Raw genomic sequence first — 18,114 nt, 5'->3', positions numbered from 1 at the left:
CAGATTAATGGAGATGGGTTAAACTAATATGTAAAAGTTAACCTATCAGAAGTTAGAGCTAATGACCAAGCAGTATTTTAATTAATGCAGTTTCTGTGTGGTTTTTTCGGGTGTAAGCTAGCTGGGCCAAACAAAGGACCCGCTCCCTCTTCTTGTAACACAAGGGTATCAGGGTATGGGGTTTATATAAAAGGAAGCTGGCTCAGATCTGTGTTTGATTTCATTCAGTGTTTTGTACAACAGCTTAAATACTTTTATTAGTGCCAGGAATGTTAAGACCCCAGCTTAAGTTCAAGAGCATAGGGGAAAACACATGACTGGTTATATCACAAAGTAGCCAAGGCACTTTGTACTTCTAGGGAAAGAGAAGAAAGTAGGAGAATTATTGGATTACTTGCCATAAAAAAAAGGCTACGGCCAAACTCAAATTAGAAGATAGAAAGGAATAATAAAGATCAGGACAGAAATTAATGAAATGCAGACAGTATTTGTTAATTGTCTGCTGCTGTAATAAAACACCATGACCAGGGCAACTTATAGAAGGAAGAGTTTATTTAGACTTAGGGTTCCAGAGGGATAAGAGTTCATTGCTGTGGAATATTCCTTTACACTGTGAGAATATATGTTGTTGTGATTGGTTTAATAAAAAAGCTAACTGGCCAATAGCTGAGCAAAATAATGTTAGGCAGGAGAGCCAGACTCGGAGAATGCTGGGAGGAAGAAGGGCAGAGTCTGCAGTTGCCAGCAAGATGCAGAGGGAGCAAGATGAATGTGCTGTACTGAGAAAAGGTACCAAGCCATGTGGCAAAGCATAAATAAGGAATATGGGTTAACTTAAAATGTAAGGGCTAGGTAGTAATAAGCCTGAGCTACTGGCCGAGCATTTATAATTAATATCAGCCACAGTTTGTTTATTTGAGAGTGGCTGCAGGACAGGAGAAGCTCTACTTACAGTCCATCATGGCAGGGAGGCATAATGCCAAGTGCAGACGTAGCAGCAGGAGCAGGAAGCTGAGAGCTCGCTCACATGCTCAAATACAAGCACAAGCAGAAAGAGCAAACAGGGGGTAGCGTCAGGCTATATGATCTCAAAGCCTATCTCTAGTGACATACATCTTCCAGCAAGTCAGCACTACGTATCCCTCCCCAAACAGTGTTACCAACTGGGAACCAAGTTTTCAAATACCTGAGACTATGAGGGACATTTTTCATTCAAACTACTACAGATGCTAGGGAACAATACAGAGGAGCAATAAAACACAGGGTTGGTTAGACAAGGTTAACAGAGCCTTTTCTCTGTTATCTTAACCAAAGAAAGGATGCAAATTAATACAATTATAGATGAAAACGGAGATATTAACATACACTTCTAATACCACTGAAAGCCAGGAGCTCTGGGGAGCATTCTGAAAGCTTAAATTCTAAGGAAGTGGAAAGTGACTCCTAGCAGCACATTCATAGACCATATGACTTGATGTCTTGGTTTGTCTTCATTACCAGTTTGATGGGGTTTACCCTCACTTAGGAGATACAGCTCTGGGTGTGTCTTTTTTTTTTTGTTTGTTTGTTTTTGTTTTTCGAGGCAGGGTTTCCCTGTAGTTTCTAGAGCCTGTCCTGGAACTAGCTCTTGTAGACCAGGCTGGCCTCGAACTCAGAGATCCGCCTGCCTCTGCCTCCCGAGTGCTGGGATTAAAGGCTGGCGCCACCACCGCCCGGCTAGGAGATACAACTCTGGGTGTGTCTTTGAGAGCATTCCAGAAAGGCTTAACTGAGGACCTTCTCTGAATGTGAATAGGATTGTCTTACGGGCTGGGGTTCTGGAAGAAGAAAAGGGAAAGAAAGGAGAAAGAGAGCTGAGCACCAACTTCCATCTCTGCCTGCTTCCTGCCTGTGACTAGCCTCCTTATGCCCCCATGCCTTCCCTGTCATGGCAGCTTGTCCCTTCAGACTGTGAACTGAAACAAAACTTTCTTTCCTACAGTTGCTTTTTGGGGTATTTTATTACTGCAATGAAGAAAGTCACTAATATACAGCCTAGCAGTGAGCCAAGAGTATCTAGCTAACCTAAACAGATAAAGAAAAAGCAGTAATACTAAAGCAGTAATAAAGTATTTGCAAGCTGATTTAGATGATGTATTGAAAAGCGCGTACATATATGGAAAACAATAAACATAGTATAGAACACTAGTTTGGGGCTGTTGTAGAGCTGGATGGATTGAGAGGTCAAAAAGAGGGCTTTTGCCTGCTGGCTTGGCTGCAGAGAGATGCACAGTAGGTGGTAGGGTGATTTGAGGGTTATGTTTCCACAGCCATGGTTTGAAGGTATTTATAGGCCAATGGGAAAGATCCCATGGAAAGGAGGAGGGTGACGTCGGAAGAGAGAATTGGGAAAGCATGCCTAGATCAGGGCAGACTACTTTCCGTGGCATAGCAGATGCGGGAAGGTTTGTGTTTGGTTTCATCTGAGCTCTGGCTGGTGGCTAACACAGCCACCGATAGTGGCTGAGTGGTATTTTCTGAGTTGCGTTTTGTATCTCTGTCTTTCCCAGTCTGGGCTGTCCGCCTGGCCCTTGCCGTTATAGGGAATCCACACCCGGCTCCAGATACAGTCCCACAGGCTGGGCATCTCCGTTCTGGGCTCTGCTCCCTGATGAGATTCTCAGACTGCTTCTCCTCATTCATGGAGAGAGAGGCAAGCTCACAGGGCAGGCGTGGGAACCTGCTCAGCCGCCAGAGCATCCTTTAGTTCAGACTAAGGTAGGCTGCTTCCCTTTCTTCTTGGCTGTCTGACTTTCAGGCCCGGCTGGCTGGCTGAGGTGTCCAATCTCTTTGGCTTGTGTGATAAGCCATAGATCAGCCCCAGGATGCTCCAGGCCGTGGCAATTTCTCCTCACCTCGTCAGAAGAGTCTTAGAAGGGCCAGCCTGAGCCCTTCAGAAAGGCAGTTAGGCTTTGGGGATGGGCCACCTGCCCTGAGCGCACCCCAGACCATTCTTCCTCAAGTCTCCTGGGACACTCAGTTCCCCTCCTCAATGAGGCCAGCCTCCTGCAATCTGCCGGTTGTACTGTATGTGAAGGAGGTAGGACCACTGAGGACGAGGGCAGGCGTCAGGGCCCGGGGATGGCTGGCATGGAGGAATGTCGCTCGTCGTGCGGGGTCCCACGAGGTGCAGGGAGGCGGGCACCGCATACGTGCAGCGCGTGGTGAGCGGCTCGGGCCTTCCCCGAGGCTCCAGTGGCTCCGAGCCAGGCCCAGGCGGGCCCGGGGGGCGGGAGGTGGGGACGTGGCGGAGGCTCAAGCGGGTGGAGCCTCGGACGAGGGAGGAGTCGAGCGCGCCGGGGCGACGCCGCGGGAGGTTCTAGAAACGCCGGCAGCTGCGCGTGTCCAGGTGAGCGCGGTTCTGCGGGGTCGTCTGCGGTGCTGGGCTCGGGTTGGGGTGGCCAGGCGGTGCGACCTGTCCTGCGCGGAGCCGGGAGCTGAATCCGGGGTCACACAGCCCCGCGCCCCGCGTCCCGCGCCCCGCGCCTAGATTCTGCTCCCGCCTCGGTTCCTGTCCCGCCCGTGTCCCTTCCCAGGGTCAGGGCGGTGAGGTCGGCGGCGCCCTTCCTGCCGGTGCGGCTCGGCCGGGCCGGACACTTGGCTAGCCTGTGGGGTCAAGATCCCGGGAAGGGGCGGCCTGACCCCAGAGTCGCCCTCGATCTAAAGCGGAGTCGCGCGCCTGGCCCCGGAGGGGTTGCTGCTTAGGGTGAGGGAGACCTGCTCCTCTGGCTCCCAAGCCTAACAGGGACTAGCTTGGTACCGCTAGTTTTATGGACAGTTATATCCGAAAGCCTCCTCCTTTCTGTCAGACATCCCTGTAGAACCTCTGATGTTTTCCCTCGGTAGTTGCGGAGACCCGTGGTGACTGATTCAACAAACAGCTTTCAGTGTGCCTGGAGACTTCAAAGACAGGCAGGCAGAGGAAAGACTCAGCAAGTTCAGGTCTAGAGGAGCAGCAAGGTAAGTTGCTAGGGAGCTTGGACTGTGTGGACTTGGTAGATGTCTGAATGGCTCAGGACAGGGGGCAGGAGCTCCTGTGTACTGGATGGACTGGAGTGGTCACTTAGGAAGCACCCAGAGTGGCTACAAACTTGGGCCAGTACCATCTTTGTGATACTCTAGTGTAGGCAAGGTGATGGGAAAGGGCCGATTAGGGAAGAGTTGTCCAAGGGCCCCAACCACCAAGGAGTGATAAACCTGCGCATGGAGAAGTTCATTGAGCGTGGGTCAAGAGCACTTCTGTCCCCGGTTGTCACTGGGAAGTACAGGTGGGTGCTTCTGTCATCTGTGTTCTAATGTGGCATTTACTATGCTGTCGGGGAGAGCATTGAGTTACTCACGAGGCAGCCTCCTCATCCCACAGAATCTCACTTTCAGGCTTGTGCAGACCACCTGGTTCTCCTGATGGATGGGACGACCTAAGGGCAGGGTCCGGGTGCATCACTTTGTAGCTTTTGGCACCCTCAAATGTCCTGTGCTTTGTCTAGCTCAGAATATAGGGCACTTTTGCAATCTGTTGCTTGTTCTGAGTTTATATCACACCTGCGACAATCCATGGTTGAGCTCTCTGTTAAATTGACTGGGATTTCCTTTACCTTGTACCTCAACTGCCTCAGAAATGTCCAAGGTGCAGTCTGTCACTATGTTTTTTTTTGCCTCAAGGCCCAGCCTCTCGGCTCCTCTCCATGCGCAGGATGTTTGACCTCTGGATTCTTTCCTTCTGGGCCCTTCTTGTTCTCACACAGTCCGGCTTGTCCACTGTGTGGCCCAGCCAGTGAAGCCACGTTGCAAGGATGGAGTTGGCTGGAGGCCTTATCCCGAAGATTCTGTCATACTAACCCTCCTTAGTACTTAGATAGCTCATCAGGCAGATACGGTGACAACCCAACTGAAGGAAGCATTGTATGTGGCCTTTGATATTCCTTGTCACAGGCTCTGCTGTGAGGTCATGTGGAGAGTGGCTTACTTATCTATAGATTGGGTGGCCCACAATCGATTGTGGGCCATTCCTTGAATAGTGTATGCCTGGTATCTGGCTGGAACGTGCCTGGCTAAGGGAGAAGAGGAGGCTTTTTTTTTTGCCCCATAGGTTGCTGTTTAGCACTGGCAACCATCCTCAGCCAGGGAGGAGCCCTGTATGTGGGTACTCATCAGAAGGAGACTGAGTACACACAAGCCTGAGGAATGAGTGAAGAGAGGGAATTGAGGGTTTTCTCATCTCCTGAGAAAGCTTCCCTTTTTGAGTGCACCCTCCCACATCCTTGGGAGGGCTTGAGGCTGGACGAAAGGCCTTGGCTGACTTACGGCCACGCTGGCTGATAGTGTGCAGAGGCCTGGGAGGTGTGTCCCTGGCTTCTGGGATCTGTCAAGAGCTTAATTTTATGCAGATGGAGGTTGGCAGCAGACACAGTAATGCCGGCACGTGAAGACCAGCCGAATACTGCAAGAAGAGCTCAGCTTTGAAAACGCCATTCAAATCTAGTCTTTTAGACCTGTGAAGTGCCTGATGGTGGGACACCATCCTCTCCCAGAGCGAAGGGGACCGTGGAGTCCTGTGGTCTGTGACATGCTGGAGACATGAAATGAGGGATAGACAGACAGTTTTTCTTCTCAGCAAGAGCGGAGTGGGATGAGAAGGTCTAGACTGGACCTCTTAGAGAAGAGGGTTTTGTTCAGCTGATAGCACTGCAGGGCAGAGGAGTAAGTGGTTAGTGATTCCCTGGCTCTGATAGGATCTGTGTGAGCCTGGTTCAGGCCAGCCTCTGCTCCAGACTTCTTGGGAAGTGCTTGCTAGAGATTGCCTGCTCTGTACCTGGCACTCCTGGGAGCCAGGGCAGGGTGGAGTCCCCAAGCCTTGTGCTTGTAGGAGACTGGAATGAGCAGGTCAGAAGCACAGAGGTCTAGAAGATTTTGGAGTATTGGTTGCGCTCCTGGCCTTTTGCCAGGGAACTGTCCTTGGTGGGCTTTAGGGCCTGAGACTAGACAATTCTAGGGTCACCTCCGAGTGTTGAATACGTTGTGACACCTGATTCCGGTCTCTCCTGAATTGACTATGTCGTCTCTGCTGGCATTTCTGGGATGCAGGCATCACTCACCTTCTGCCATTTCCTCGTTTCTTGCATCTTCACTGCCTCCTCATGGGCCTTCCTCCTTCCAAGAGCGACTAACTTGGGCTGAGCCACTGCCCACTTCAGCTCCCCTCATGTTCCTGTGATTCTCTTGGTGCCCAATGGTTGGCAGCTTGCTGACACTTGTCATCTAATAAGTCAGTTCCCGTGCAGGAAGATCAGGAAGTCTAGGTCACAAAGCCAGGAAATGACAGGTGGAGTAGAATTTAACTCTGGGTCTTTCCTACCCCAGGGCAGGTGTACCTACCTGTTCCTTGGGTGTCAGAGCTGGGTTGACTGATAATGCATAATGTGTCCAATCGAAATGACTGCCCACTTGAATTCAGGGAACTGTCCTGAATTTTGTCCATGGGCTCTCCTTTTCCTAATGGGCTCTAACTAGGGATGTCATGGACTTTATTTGTGAATCTTTGAGACCTCCATGAGAAAGTCTTCAATCTGAGTAGAATATGACTTCCCAATTTCAGGAAGTCACATGTCCCATGAAGTGACACGTGAGGTTGGATGGTCGTGGCTAGCAGAAGGGGACTTTGTTGGGGGGCTTAGCTTGTGAACATATGTCAGCGATCTTTCTCAGGCCTTATACACTTCTCAGTCCCTCCTTAGTCCTGATTTCACTTTCTTTAGCTTTCCTCATCCACACTCAACGTGTTTATTGGAAAGTCATAGAAATAAACAACTGTGAGCCTGCCAGAGTTCTGTGATGGAATCCGCGTCCCTCCGTCCTGGTTTTCACAGGCTGTCATTGCTTTGTTTAGTGTTATCCCTGCTGTGTACACTGCCCATTGTTAGACTCGCCATCCTTTGTAGCCACTCGCTTATCAGGTTGACTGCATGGTATTAAGACTGCTTGCGCTCAAGTGACCTTTTAAATAGCGGGCCCCGGCAAGCAAGAGTCGCCACGCCGGCGGCTTCATTTCAGTAACTTGTTATAACCATTCTGTTTAGTTCTGTTGATAACTTCTCACTGTGTCTAATTCGCAAATTCAATTTTATCATAGGTATGCACTCACAGAGAAAGCAGCAAACGCAGGATTCGATACTATCTGTGGTTTCATGCACCGGGTTTCTTGGAATGTATCCTCCGCGGACCAGGCAGGTGTATTGTAGCTGAAGCGGAGATGATTATCTGGCTTACAAGGTTTTTGTGAGAATTAGATGGTAGAAATGAAAGATCTCTGGAAACACAAACCATGGTTATCTTAGACTAGGTTCCCAGAAAGCAGAGCCGGAGGCAGAGCTTAAGTGCTTATTGAAAAGTCTATTGCAGAGCAGCCAGGGTGAGGGGAAAGGAGAGACGAAGGGGAAACAATGAGGAGGTACCTTAGCCAGCTGGTCCCCCTCGGTGGAGGTCTGATCGCTGCTCTGCCATTTCGGGTCTGCTTCTGTATGGAACCTCCGGGGGGACTCCATGCCTGTGGACGATTTCTTACAGAAGGTATTTATTTGGAGGAAGTACCTGTTGGCTCCCTCTTGTATTTTACCCTTCGCCAGCCAGAGTTGCCTCAAGGGAAGTTAATTCTTCCTCACTCCTCAGCGTGGTCCTTCTGTAGCCACTTGAGAGCCTAGGCGGAGGGCAGTGGGAGGAACCAGAGCATCTGGCTTGGGTCAACGGTATCTTCTGCCTGGCTAAGGCAGAGTAGAAGGTTCGGAGCCTAGGGCATGGGGCAGCATGGATGATGCTTTTTTTTTTTTTTCACGCATGAGTTAAGTTCAACTAGAGCATTAGACCATCTGTTGAGGCCCAGGTGGGAGCCCAGCTAAGTGTTGGCAAGCGGACCTTGGCAGCTTCTCTGCTGCTGCAGGAGGTGGTGGTTTTGATGACTCCCAGCATACATGTACTGACTATAGATGATGTAAGGACAGATGTACTGTACCTGACACAGGTATTCTTGTCAAGCCTAGTGAGCTTCCACCCCTGACGACAGCAGTGGGGCCACAGATTTAAGGTCAGAGAGTTCTGTTACTGATGGTTTTTACTTGCTTTCTTAAATGGATACTGAGAAGAGATAGGACTCGAGAGGACTCTTGGGAGATGGGAGAACACTTGGCTTCACTGAGCAGAGATCTGGCTTTCACAGGTATCTTGGTGGAGGTAAATACTGAAGTTGTTGAAGGCTTGAGTCTGAGGTAGTGCGGTGGGGCTGGAGAGGGTTAGCAGGGCCAGGTCACGGAGCTACAGGACCCATTGGGCTAAGGTGATTGGACTGTATCTTATCTGGCAGTGGGAACCAAAGGGAGGGCTTCTGCAAGCCTTGCTGGCTACTTGGTAGAACAGAGTTGGAGAGAAGCCATCTAGAGGTGCAAAGGTCAGACATGTGGGGCCTGCATGGATGAAGGGTACGCTAGAGGATCATCGGGGTGATGGCTGAGGCACGGTGTGAGATAGTGAGACTTGGGTGCACTTCTGACTCTGTATGGATATCCATGTGTTTCAGTGGTGTGACCTCTTGGAACCTGTGCATGGCTTCTCCTTGACTGAGTACCTGGGTCACCTCAACTCTGCCAGTCTAGTGTTAGCCATTGTATGGCAGGCTAGGCCATGGTGGGAAAAGGGGTTGAAGAGCCTTGTTCGGGGAGGTTATCCCTTCACTAAAGGCAAACAGCATTTTTGCCTAGGGCCAGGCAAGACCTCTTTGCAAACTCATGTTCTGTCTCTGGACTGTTAAGTGCTTTGTTAAAACCCAAGATGTAGCAGCATTTGGACGGCAGCTGAGAGCTTGGCAGAGGGTCCTCCCCGATGAGGTAAGGGGAGAAGCTGAGGACACTGCCGGTTTGCAGCTGGAAACATCTTTCCATGGCTACTTGGCCAGGTTATAAATGCACTTTCCAAAGAGCAGGCTCGCTGCAGGAGCTCAGGTTGTATGTCTTGGAATCACCATGCCGAGAAACGGTGCCAGCCGCCTGGTGGGTGAATTGCTGTCTCTGGGATATTGGCAGGTTTTGCGAGACCTCCCTACAGGGGCCCAGACACCAGGACTGCAGAGGCCCCTTTAGAGTTCAGTGGAGAAGTGCCTACTTCGTTTCCTATGCATATTTAACATATCACAAAAATATGTACCTTTCTAATTCTAGTAGGATTTCTTGTAGAAAGATCAGGAAAACAAACATAAAAAGAAAAATAAAATTAATTCGCCAAGATACAGTTATGGTATGATTCTTTTTATATATATGCATACATCATTTTTTTCCTTTCAAAAAATGGAACATACAGTAAGGATTATTGAGGGCTGGCCTTTGCCAGTCTGCTTTGATCATTCCGTGTTGATGGCCACAGAGTGTTTATTGTTACATAGTCTATGTTAATGTACTATACAGAGTGTAAACTCTTTAGTTGCGGTTTCTTAGTCTGAATAAATCCATGATGATTTTCACTGGGTGCTTGCTACAGGGCAGACATTATTCCAAACCTTGAGGTGTGGGTCATAAAACTCAACAGTGTTCATTTGGTGCTGTGTTTTCATAAAAAGGGATTTGACCACGACCACCTCCTGTATTGTTCTTCGTGGATTTCTGAGGGCTCGTGGGAACGCTTTGGCAGCGCCGGCCCTGGGTAGACTCCCCGTTCCCACTTTCTCTGTCCTGGGTGAGTGCTGGGTGTAGCGATGAGGCCAGACAGTGTGGAGTGCAGTTGCTCTTGGATAAGTGCATCCTCTCCACCTGACCCCAGTTAGGTGACCTTTCATACAAAGCCTTTTGAGCTCAGGGACCCTGGGGTCAGAAGAAAAGAGCAGATGGCCCTGGTTAGCATGGTGCCGCGGGGCACCCGGTCCTCTGGCTAGCAGAGTTTTCACACTCTTCTCCCCAGCCAGGACAGAACTGGGAAAAGGCTCTTGGTAAGTCGCTTCCTAAAGCGCATGTGTGACTCTCTGAGGCTGTGTCTCCAGGCTGGGATCTGTGGATGGGCTCTTCTAAGCCAGGCAGCACATTCCAGAGAAATGACAGCTGGCCCTCGTGTCTAAAGAGACCTGGCTGCTTTCTCCCAGTCGCTGTAAGGTATGAACTGTGGGTGGTATTTGGAAGGAATGAAAAGGCTTCCCCCCTTCCCGAGTCTGCTGCCCGATTTCTGAGTAGGTATGTGCTGGAACTGGCCACACAGCTGGGAGGTGTATGGAGTTCCCCCCACTTCATCCAGGTCTGGTCTGGTCTCCTGCCTGAACTCTGCTCTCTTTTCACTCCCACTTTGAGGGGTAGTTGGATGCCCCCCACATCAGAGATCCTCCTAACCTGGAGGTTTTTCCTACATAGTTTTGGGCATTTGTGTCTCATTTATTTCCTTTGCTTTCTTTTAGAGTAAATTTCCATCTGAGCCGTTTCAGAGACTTGGCTGAGTTGAAACACAAAGAGGAGGGATAGGCAGAACAAGGGTTCAGCAGGGTACTGGCTTTCCAGCATGTTCCGGGCTGTGTGGCTTAGATGGGGAAGCATGTCTGAAGCCTCCACTGTGTACTTAGGCCAGCCGCCAGTGAAGCTTGCTCCAGGTTGCTGCCGCGTCCCTCAGAACTCTGTTTCTAGATGGCTGAAAAGGCAGTGCCTGGCCTCTCACCCATGTCAGCTGCCTGGCCCCAATGTTGTGACTGTGTATGACTGATTCACCTTTGTATCCTGAGCATCTAACTTGGTGCCTGGACTCTCTGGGGTGTGAGTAAATGTTTGCGAATAAGTAGGGAGTGGCCAGGGAAGTTGTCTAGATCCCCACTACAGGAAGAGCCATGTCTGTTCAGAAGTGCTCTCTGTGGCAGGTGCAGACGGGCAGAAGTCATTTTTCCTCTTCTGTTGACGGCCTTCTGTACACTTCAACTTGGCTTGGCCCCCTGTGTCATACGATCTCAGCTGTCTTTGTCATTGTCTGTTCTGTTCTGTCACTTCCTTGTGGATGAGATCCAGGTCCTTGAATTCTTCACCTCTATTGATATGTGGTAACAGGACTCTTACCTCTTTGGGCAGCCCTCAGTTCAGGGTTCTTGTCGGAAGCCTGTTGCCACATTCTGGATGGTATGACCTGCATCAGTGGTTTGGGGAGAGTGGCCCTGCAGAGCTGCTTCCTCCCCTGTGAGATCCCCATGATCTTGATGTCCTGGGAACTAACTGTCTGCATTGGACCATCTTACATGTGGCTCTTGACACTCTCGTGGCATATGTATTAGAAAGTAAGACAGACAGACAGGAAGCCGGGTGTGTATACTTGTAATCTTAGCGATTGGAAGGCTGAGGCAGAAGGCTTATTGAGTTCTAGGCCACCTTGGTATCCATAGTGAGACCTTGTTTCTAAAAAGGGAAACAAAAATAAAACCCAGGCAAGGGCCAGAATTGAGCACATACCCCTAGTTCCATGTTGTGACCCCTCCCTTGGGCAAGCTCGAATACCTTATTTAGTGATATAGTTGAGGGTATGTGTATGTATGTGCACAGCACGAACGAATGTGTCCTCTCATATACATTGTCCCCACCCCAGTACAGGGTCTTTCTATGTAGCCCACGCGGCTGTCTCTTGAGTGCTGAGATTACAGGCATGTTCAGCCATGTCCAGTTGAATGTGCTCATTCCACCGCGTCTCTCTGATGACTGCCCCTGAATGCCTTGCAGATACTGCCCTTTCCCATCATGGAGCTCCAGGTGTTGGTGTTGCTGATGTCCTGGGTTGGTGTCCTGAGCCGGGTGCAGGCAGAATTCTTCACCTCTATTGGTACGTGGCAACTGAACTCTAGTTTACCTAAGCAGCCCTCAGCTAAGTGCAAGGGGATGTCACAGCCTGAGGCTCCTTCAGGGTTCAGTCCAGGGAGGGTGGAGCCTGCGAAGGTTCTCCTCCCCCACGCCTCCATGCAATCCTGACGATCATATGTCTTGGGAGGCACCTTTCTGAGTTGGGCCCTCCTTTCTGGAAGTGCAGACTGCAAGTAGCTTTCGGGTCTTTCTCGGTCCTCGGCGAGAGGGTGGTCTAAGCAGGCATTCTCTGTCCCAAGGACCAGATTCTCTCCTCAACTGGAAGTTCAGAGCTGATTTGCATTTGATGAGCCCTTAAGGTGTTCATCCCCCGACAATAAGACCAACCAGGTGACGATGGGAGAATAAAGCTAGGACTTCTCCTTTAGTCCCCTCCCTAGTGCACCTGCACTTTGTCCAGGCATCCTCTTGCCGCCTCAGCATCTGTGTTCCTGGAGTTGGAGTCATGCCGAGTGAGTGACTAGGTACCTTTAACCACCAGTCCCTATGATTCCGGGTTTACTGACATGCACTTGCCCTGGGGTACTCACTTCTGTTCTGGTATTTGGGGCAGGCCACTCCTCGTCCATTTCTTACTGGCTCTTGCTTCTCTCCTGTAGGGCACATGACTGATCTGATTTATGCAGAGAAGGACCTCGTGCAGTCTCTGAAGGAGTACATCCTTGTGGAGGAAGCCAAGCTCTCCAAGATTAAGAGGTGTCCAGTGTCCTCAGACCCCGCCCCGAGTCTCCCTGCTGCTCCCCGTCCCCAGCCTGTCACAGTATCTGTAAGAGGAATTCATGGAGAGCGTGACTCAGAGAAGCCGACCTGCAGTTAACTTGTGCTGGTCCTCCAGAGTTGCTGAGTCTACGGGTTAAGAAGCAACCATCTTTTCCCTTTCTGCTTAACACATTTTAATTTACATTGGAGTTCCCAGCTCTTACCTAGATTAAGGGCTAGAAGTATCTAGGAGGTTACTATAGTCATGATTTATTATCTCTTGATGAAAGAGCTCTGGGCCTCACCAGGGAAATTACCAGCCTGTGTGGGTAGGTGTGGTAGTCTTTTTTTCTTCTCTTTGGTTTTACAGCTGGGCCAGTAAAATGGAAGCCCTGACCAGCAAGTCAGCCGCCGACCCTGAGGGCTACCTGGCTCATCCTGTGAATGCCTATAAGCTGGTAAAGCGGTTGAACACAGAGTGGCCTGCACTGGGGGACCTGGTCCTGCAGGACTCGGCTGCAGGTGAGGGGCAGTGAGCAGCTGCCAGCTGTGTCTGTGTGCCTGTCTGCTTCTGCCTGGAGCTGCCCTTGTTAGTTTGTTTTAAAAATGGTCTAACGGTCACTTCCTGTTCTTTTGTAATGTTTCCTGGTAATGACATTTTCTAATTATGCTTCAGAAATACATCTTTTTATAACAAACTTCAATAACACAAAATATATCACATAAAAATCATGATGCTTAATCCAATTGCTCCATGATAAGCACCATTAAAATTATAATCTTGGTGGATGGAGAGATTACGTCGTGGTTAAGAGCACTGGCTGCTCTTGCTGAAGAACCGTTTAGTCCCCAGCATCTACATGGTGGCTCACAGCCGTCTGTATTTACAATCCCAGTTAATCTGACACCCTCTTCTGACCTCTGCAGGCATCAGGCATGCATACATATATACACAGCGTATGTGTGTGCACATACATGTATGCATAAATACATGCATGCATACATGCATGCACAAACATACACGCAGGTAAAATCCTCACTCATATACATAAACTTTAGTGAGCGCTGGGCTCAATTGAGAGTTCTTGCCTCAGTGAGTTAGTAGAGGGAGATTGAAGAAGGCCCACGGCCTCCATGCACATCAACATGCATACGTGTGCACCCACCCATATGCGATCATGCATACACACACCAAAAAGAATTAATCTGCTTACGTGTGAGCCAGGTGGGCTGTGTTGGGGCTGAGGCAAGCTGGGGAATAGAGACGTCATCTGAATTCTTTCCTATGTGTGTCTTTTACAACAAAACATGACTGTGTAGGTTCAGTGTAAATATGTGCTCAGTCCTGGGTTTCCCAGCTTCTGCAGATGCCATTAAATGTGCCTGCCCCATGATTGTTATGGCTGGATAGTCATCTGTCACAGTGAGATTCTCTAAGCCTGGTCAAGGCACTGCACCTGGGTTGTGTCCAGTTTTTCAGCTCTCTTTTACATGTATCTTGGTGTCGATCTCCGATTATTTTTCTAAGTTAAATTCCTAGAAATGGTATTTCCAGGGCGGAACACGGATTTGCTAAAGGCTCTTTCTGGGCTAGTGCTTTCTGTCTGTGAACACGCTCCTGTGATCCAGAGGAGAGGATCTTGGTAATGGAAGGGTGGGCTGGAGGTGGGCCACGGGATTCCCAGCCTCGGGCTGGGCCTCTTCTCTGAGCTGGGAGTGCTGATTAACTTCAGACTAGCTGTCTCTCTGACTGAGACTGGTCACAGCCACGTGACCAGCTGGGTTTGGGCTTGGCTGGGGGCTGGGTAGTCTCGGGAGGGTTTGGTGAGCTCAGCCCTGCTGGAACTGTGCCTGTGAGCTCACTGCCTCCAGAAAGCACTGCCTTTCCCAGACCCGCCTCCCCTCCCTTTCCTGGGCTGGGCCTGCAGCTCAGAACAGCTCAGAACAGGCTGTTCCTCCTGCTTGCAGGAGGTGTAGGCTAAGAAGCCCTTACAGACTCAGATGATCTGCTGTCTGATCCTGTCGTCCCCGCCACCTCCCATCAATAGCTAAGAGCTAGGATTACCTAGAAGGTGATGGGACAGGCCCAGAGAGCAATTATTTATGTTTGTCTCTGATGTTGGATGCTTGACCCTGAAATAAAGGGGAACCCTGACAGTACAGTGTGGCTGTTTATGAGGCTTAACTTCTTTTTTGTGGATGCTAACATCTTCAGAGTTCCTGACCATATAGCTGTGAAGAAGATAATGTTGCAGCTTTTTCATCCGTGGGCCCTGGCTTGCCATGTGGAGAAGGGGTGGCACCAGGTGCTATTGCTCTTGGAAAGGGGCCAGGAGTGGAATTCATTGCCGTTCCCCTCCCAGTCCTTAGTTCTTAGGCAGATTCTCAGGCCTGAAGCATTAGCATGGCAAGGCCTGGAGTCCTAGAATATTAGGAATTGTGTTTCTCCTTGGGACTAGGCCTTGAGGCCCTAGAAAGCCACCTGGGGCTACTTCAGCAGTCAAATCTATCTAGGCTCTGGGCTGTGGTCTTGGTACCACAAGCCCTTACTCTGACTCTGGACTCAAGTGCTAAGCCAAGTGCAGGACCTTTTAGTTCCAAATAAATAGCATAAGGAGGACTAAGAAAGAAGTTCTGTGGAGGAGCCCCCAGGGAGGACTCTGAAGAAGGAGAATGCTTTATTGTTTTTCTACTCTTTATTTTGGTGCTGGCTCCCGAATGCCTGCCAGGCAGATGTTCCGATCACTGAGCCTACAGCCTACCAACAGCCTTTGAGGGAAGGGGCAGGGAAATCCTGCCAGTCAGACACCTTCTAGCACCCGCCTCTGGTCCCTGCTAGAATTCTGTCCCCTGGATCAGGAGTGACCCTCTCTTCTCGCTATCACTTGGAAGGTTTTGTCGCCAACCTCTCCGTGCAGCGGCAGTTCTTCCCCACGGACGAGGACGAGTCCGGAGCCGCCAGAGCACTGATGAGACTTCAGGACACGTACAAACTGGACCCAGACACAATTTCCAGGGGGGAGCTTCCAGGTGAGGCACCTTGTTTATTACTTCTGTCTCTTCAGTGTCCGGACAGGTCAGACTGGCTTAGGTGGAACTCACTGTCGGTGGTGGTGGTGGTGGTTTCCGGTTCCCTTTGGATGCCAGTCTCCCATCTTCAATCCCTTCCCCAACATCTTGATTCAGGTATTAGCCAAGATCTCTCCTCTAGCATGGTAGAGAGTAGAGGCTGTTGCTCAGGAGTCTCCCTCAGCATCCCGCTCCCAGAAAATCACCCATCAGCTAGCAGACCTGGTTCCATCCCTGAGCCTCTCATTGCTTCCTTCCACGGCTGGTCTGTAGACCCATTGCATCTCCTGTATGTCCCCCTAGTCAGTCTCTGTCCCTTCCCATTCTGTCCTTACCTCTCTGGGCTCTTTGAGTTCATATATAGTCGTGCCTGTTCCCCTATTTTTTATGTCCCCCTTTCCCTGCTCTCTCTCTCTCTCTCTCTCTCTCTCTCTCTCTCTCTCTCTCTCTCTCTCTCTCTCTCTCTCTCTTTCTCTCTCTCTCTCTCCTTCCTTTCCTCCATGCCTCCCTCCTTCCCTCCCTCTCTCTCATGACCTCACAAGAAGGCTCTGTAGCTTATCGCTCATACTTCTTTAGGTCCAATGCTCTTTTGAGTCCATTTCTTCTTTCCTGAGGCTGCTGGGCAGGTGATTTGATTTACTTTCTCTGCCGCCCTCCCCGGTTCTCACACACTCCTGAACCCACAGTGCCTTTGTCCCTCTCGTCTGTGGTCCTGTTCTTCAAAGTCACCAGGAACACAGGGCCGGCAAAGCCAGCAGGCGGATTACAAGCATAACACCCTTTAATTTTGCTGTAGCATCTGGCATGGATTGTTTTTTTTCTGTCTGATGTCCTGGATTCTGGGGGTGCTGATCTCTGCCTTTTCTCTTTTCACATGCCTGACCATTCATTCCTCTGTTTTTGATTTTTTTTAATTGGCCTTTTTAATAATTTTTAATAATTGGCCTTTTGCCTGTTTCCTGCCCAGTGCTAGTGTTTATAGATTTACTGGGTCTAGGGGGTTATTTGAGACCAATAAACCCAAGAATTCAGTTGGACCTCATTATAATTTAAATAACATTTCACTTCTTGGGAGCCTAGGGGAAATGCAGCTGAGAGATCCAGGTCATGTAGGACCTGTCTTCCTCCTTAGTTGTCCTGTGGCTGGCTACTCAAGGCCCAGGGTCTTGGTGTGAAGGACTCAGCTCATCTAACAAGGCGGCGGGGGAGGGGAGGGTTCTCTTTATGCCTCCTTAAGTCAGGTGTTGGTCCAGATCCAACCATGAGGCCAGAGTGGGAAGGTAATTCTAGGGAGCTTTTTGCTTGTGGCAGTGAGGCGTGGCGGATGGGAGAAGGGAGCTGTATACGGACAGTGTCCTTCCACAGTTAACAGGCCCCCCAGTGCCCTGGATGGGGCCGGAGGGCAAAGCAAGTTACTCCCCAGAACTTCACCCACTGTTCGCTCTGAACCCCTTTCTCGGGGGAGCCCCACTGTTTTCTTCACTTGATGTGCTGCCCGACATGGATGACATGCAGTTCTGTGTTCCTTGTCAAGTCATGTCTCCTGGGCCTCCGACCAGATAGGCGAGCACCTCTAGACATCTCTGCTTGGACATTCCATGGATTGCATAAACTTCATTTGTGCCAAACTGAAATTCCCATCTGTCCTTACCTATTCTCTTAGCAGAAAGCACCTCTGCCCATTGGCAGCCTAAGCCGGAATCGTAAAGTCTATGGATTCTGCCTCTCTAATGCCCCCCTGGCCCTTTGCATATCTCCAACTCACTTAGGACAATTTTCTGTCTGCTCCTAAGTGTACATTTATCCATTTGAGTTCAATACTTAGCTTTCGGAAGTGACCCTGAAGTCTCCCTATAGATGGGACACTGCTCCCAACTTGCCTGTTGTTCCCAGCATTTCCATCTCTCGGCTCTAGTACCTTTACCTGTTGTGGGCTCCTCCGTGTCTGGTAGCCCTTCAGCGCTCAGCCTAGCTGTCCCTGTTCATGGAGCAGACACTCGAGTTCCCTTCTGAGGAGGATGCTGAGTTATGGACGTCATTCCTCACATTCTTGGCATTCATAAGACATGTTGATTGTAGCTGCTGATCTCTAACATCCTGAGGCAACATCCCCATATATCATCTCAATGGATTTTTGGCACAGCCCTTTAAAACTGGTTCTGGTGTCTCTGTTTAGATAGACCGGGTAGGCAGCGTATCCTTTTAGATAGGGCACTGAGGCTGAGGCTGGGTGAATTGTCCAGAGTCATACAACTGGTAGGGGTGCAGCAATCTGGCTCTGTCCAGATCCAGAGCACAGCTTGCTTATCTGTGTTAAGCCTGTTGTAATAGATTCCTGGATCCAAAGAGTCAGTGGAGATCCATGGAGACTTGTGGAGAAAGGAGTGGTCCCATAAGCCCCCAACACTTGGCCTGCCTTTGACTCCATCTTGTGTTTACTTTCCTGACTTTCTAT

General features: G+C 49.9%; 1 protein-coding gene across 4 annotated transcripts in view; it reads left to right on the top strand.

Annotated features, from left to right (window-relative positions):
• Positions 1–3,326: 3,326 nt before the first annotated feature.
• Positions 3,327–18,114, top strand: part of P4ha2 (prolyl 4-hydroxylase subunit alpha 2) — a 29,035-nt gene continuing 14,247 nt past the window's right edge. For 3 of the 4 annotated variants that reach the window (XM_038328122.2, XM_038328124.2, XM_038328125.2), the window contains exons 1-5: positions 3,327–3,388; positions 11,754–11,853; positions 12,491–12,587; positions 12,961–13,112; positions 15,483–15,620. In XM_038328122.2, coding sequence (XP_038184050.1) covers positions 11,772–11,853; positions 12,491–12,587; positions 12,961–13,112; positions 15,483–15,620 — 469 coding nt within the window. In that variant the 5' untranslated portion in view covers positions 3,327–3,388; positions 11,754–11,771. Of the gene's footprint in view, positions 3,389–3,885; positions 4,000–11,753; positions 11,854–12,490; positions 12,588–12,960; positions 13,113–15,482; positions 15,621–18,114 lie in introns of all 4 variants that reach the window. The other variant, XM_038328123.2, reaches the window with a different exon arrangement.

Source organism: Arvicola amphibius, chromosome 4 (genome assembly GCF_903992535.2).
Source record: "Arvicola amphibius chromosome 4, mArvAmp1.2, whole genome shotgun sequence".
NCBI classification, from domain to species: Eukaryota; Metazoa; Chordata; class Mammalia; order Rodentia; family Cricetidae; genus Arvicola; species Arvicola amphibius.
The sequence above is the reverse complement of the archived record's forward strand: the minus strand, read 5'-3'. Positions and strand labels throughout refer to the sequence as shown.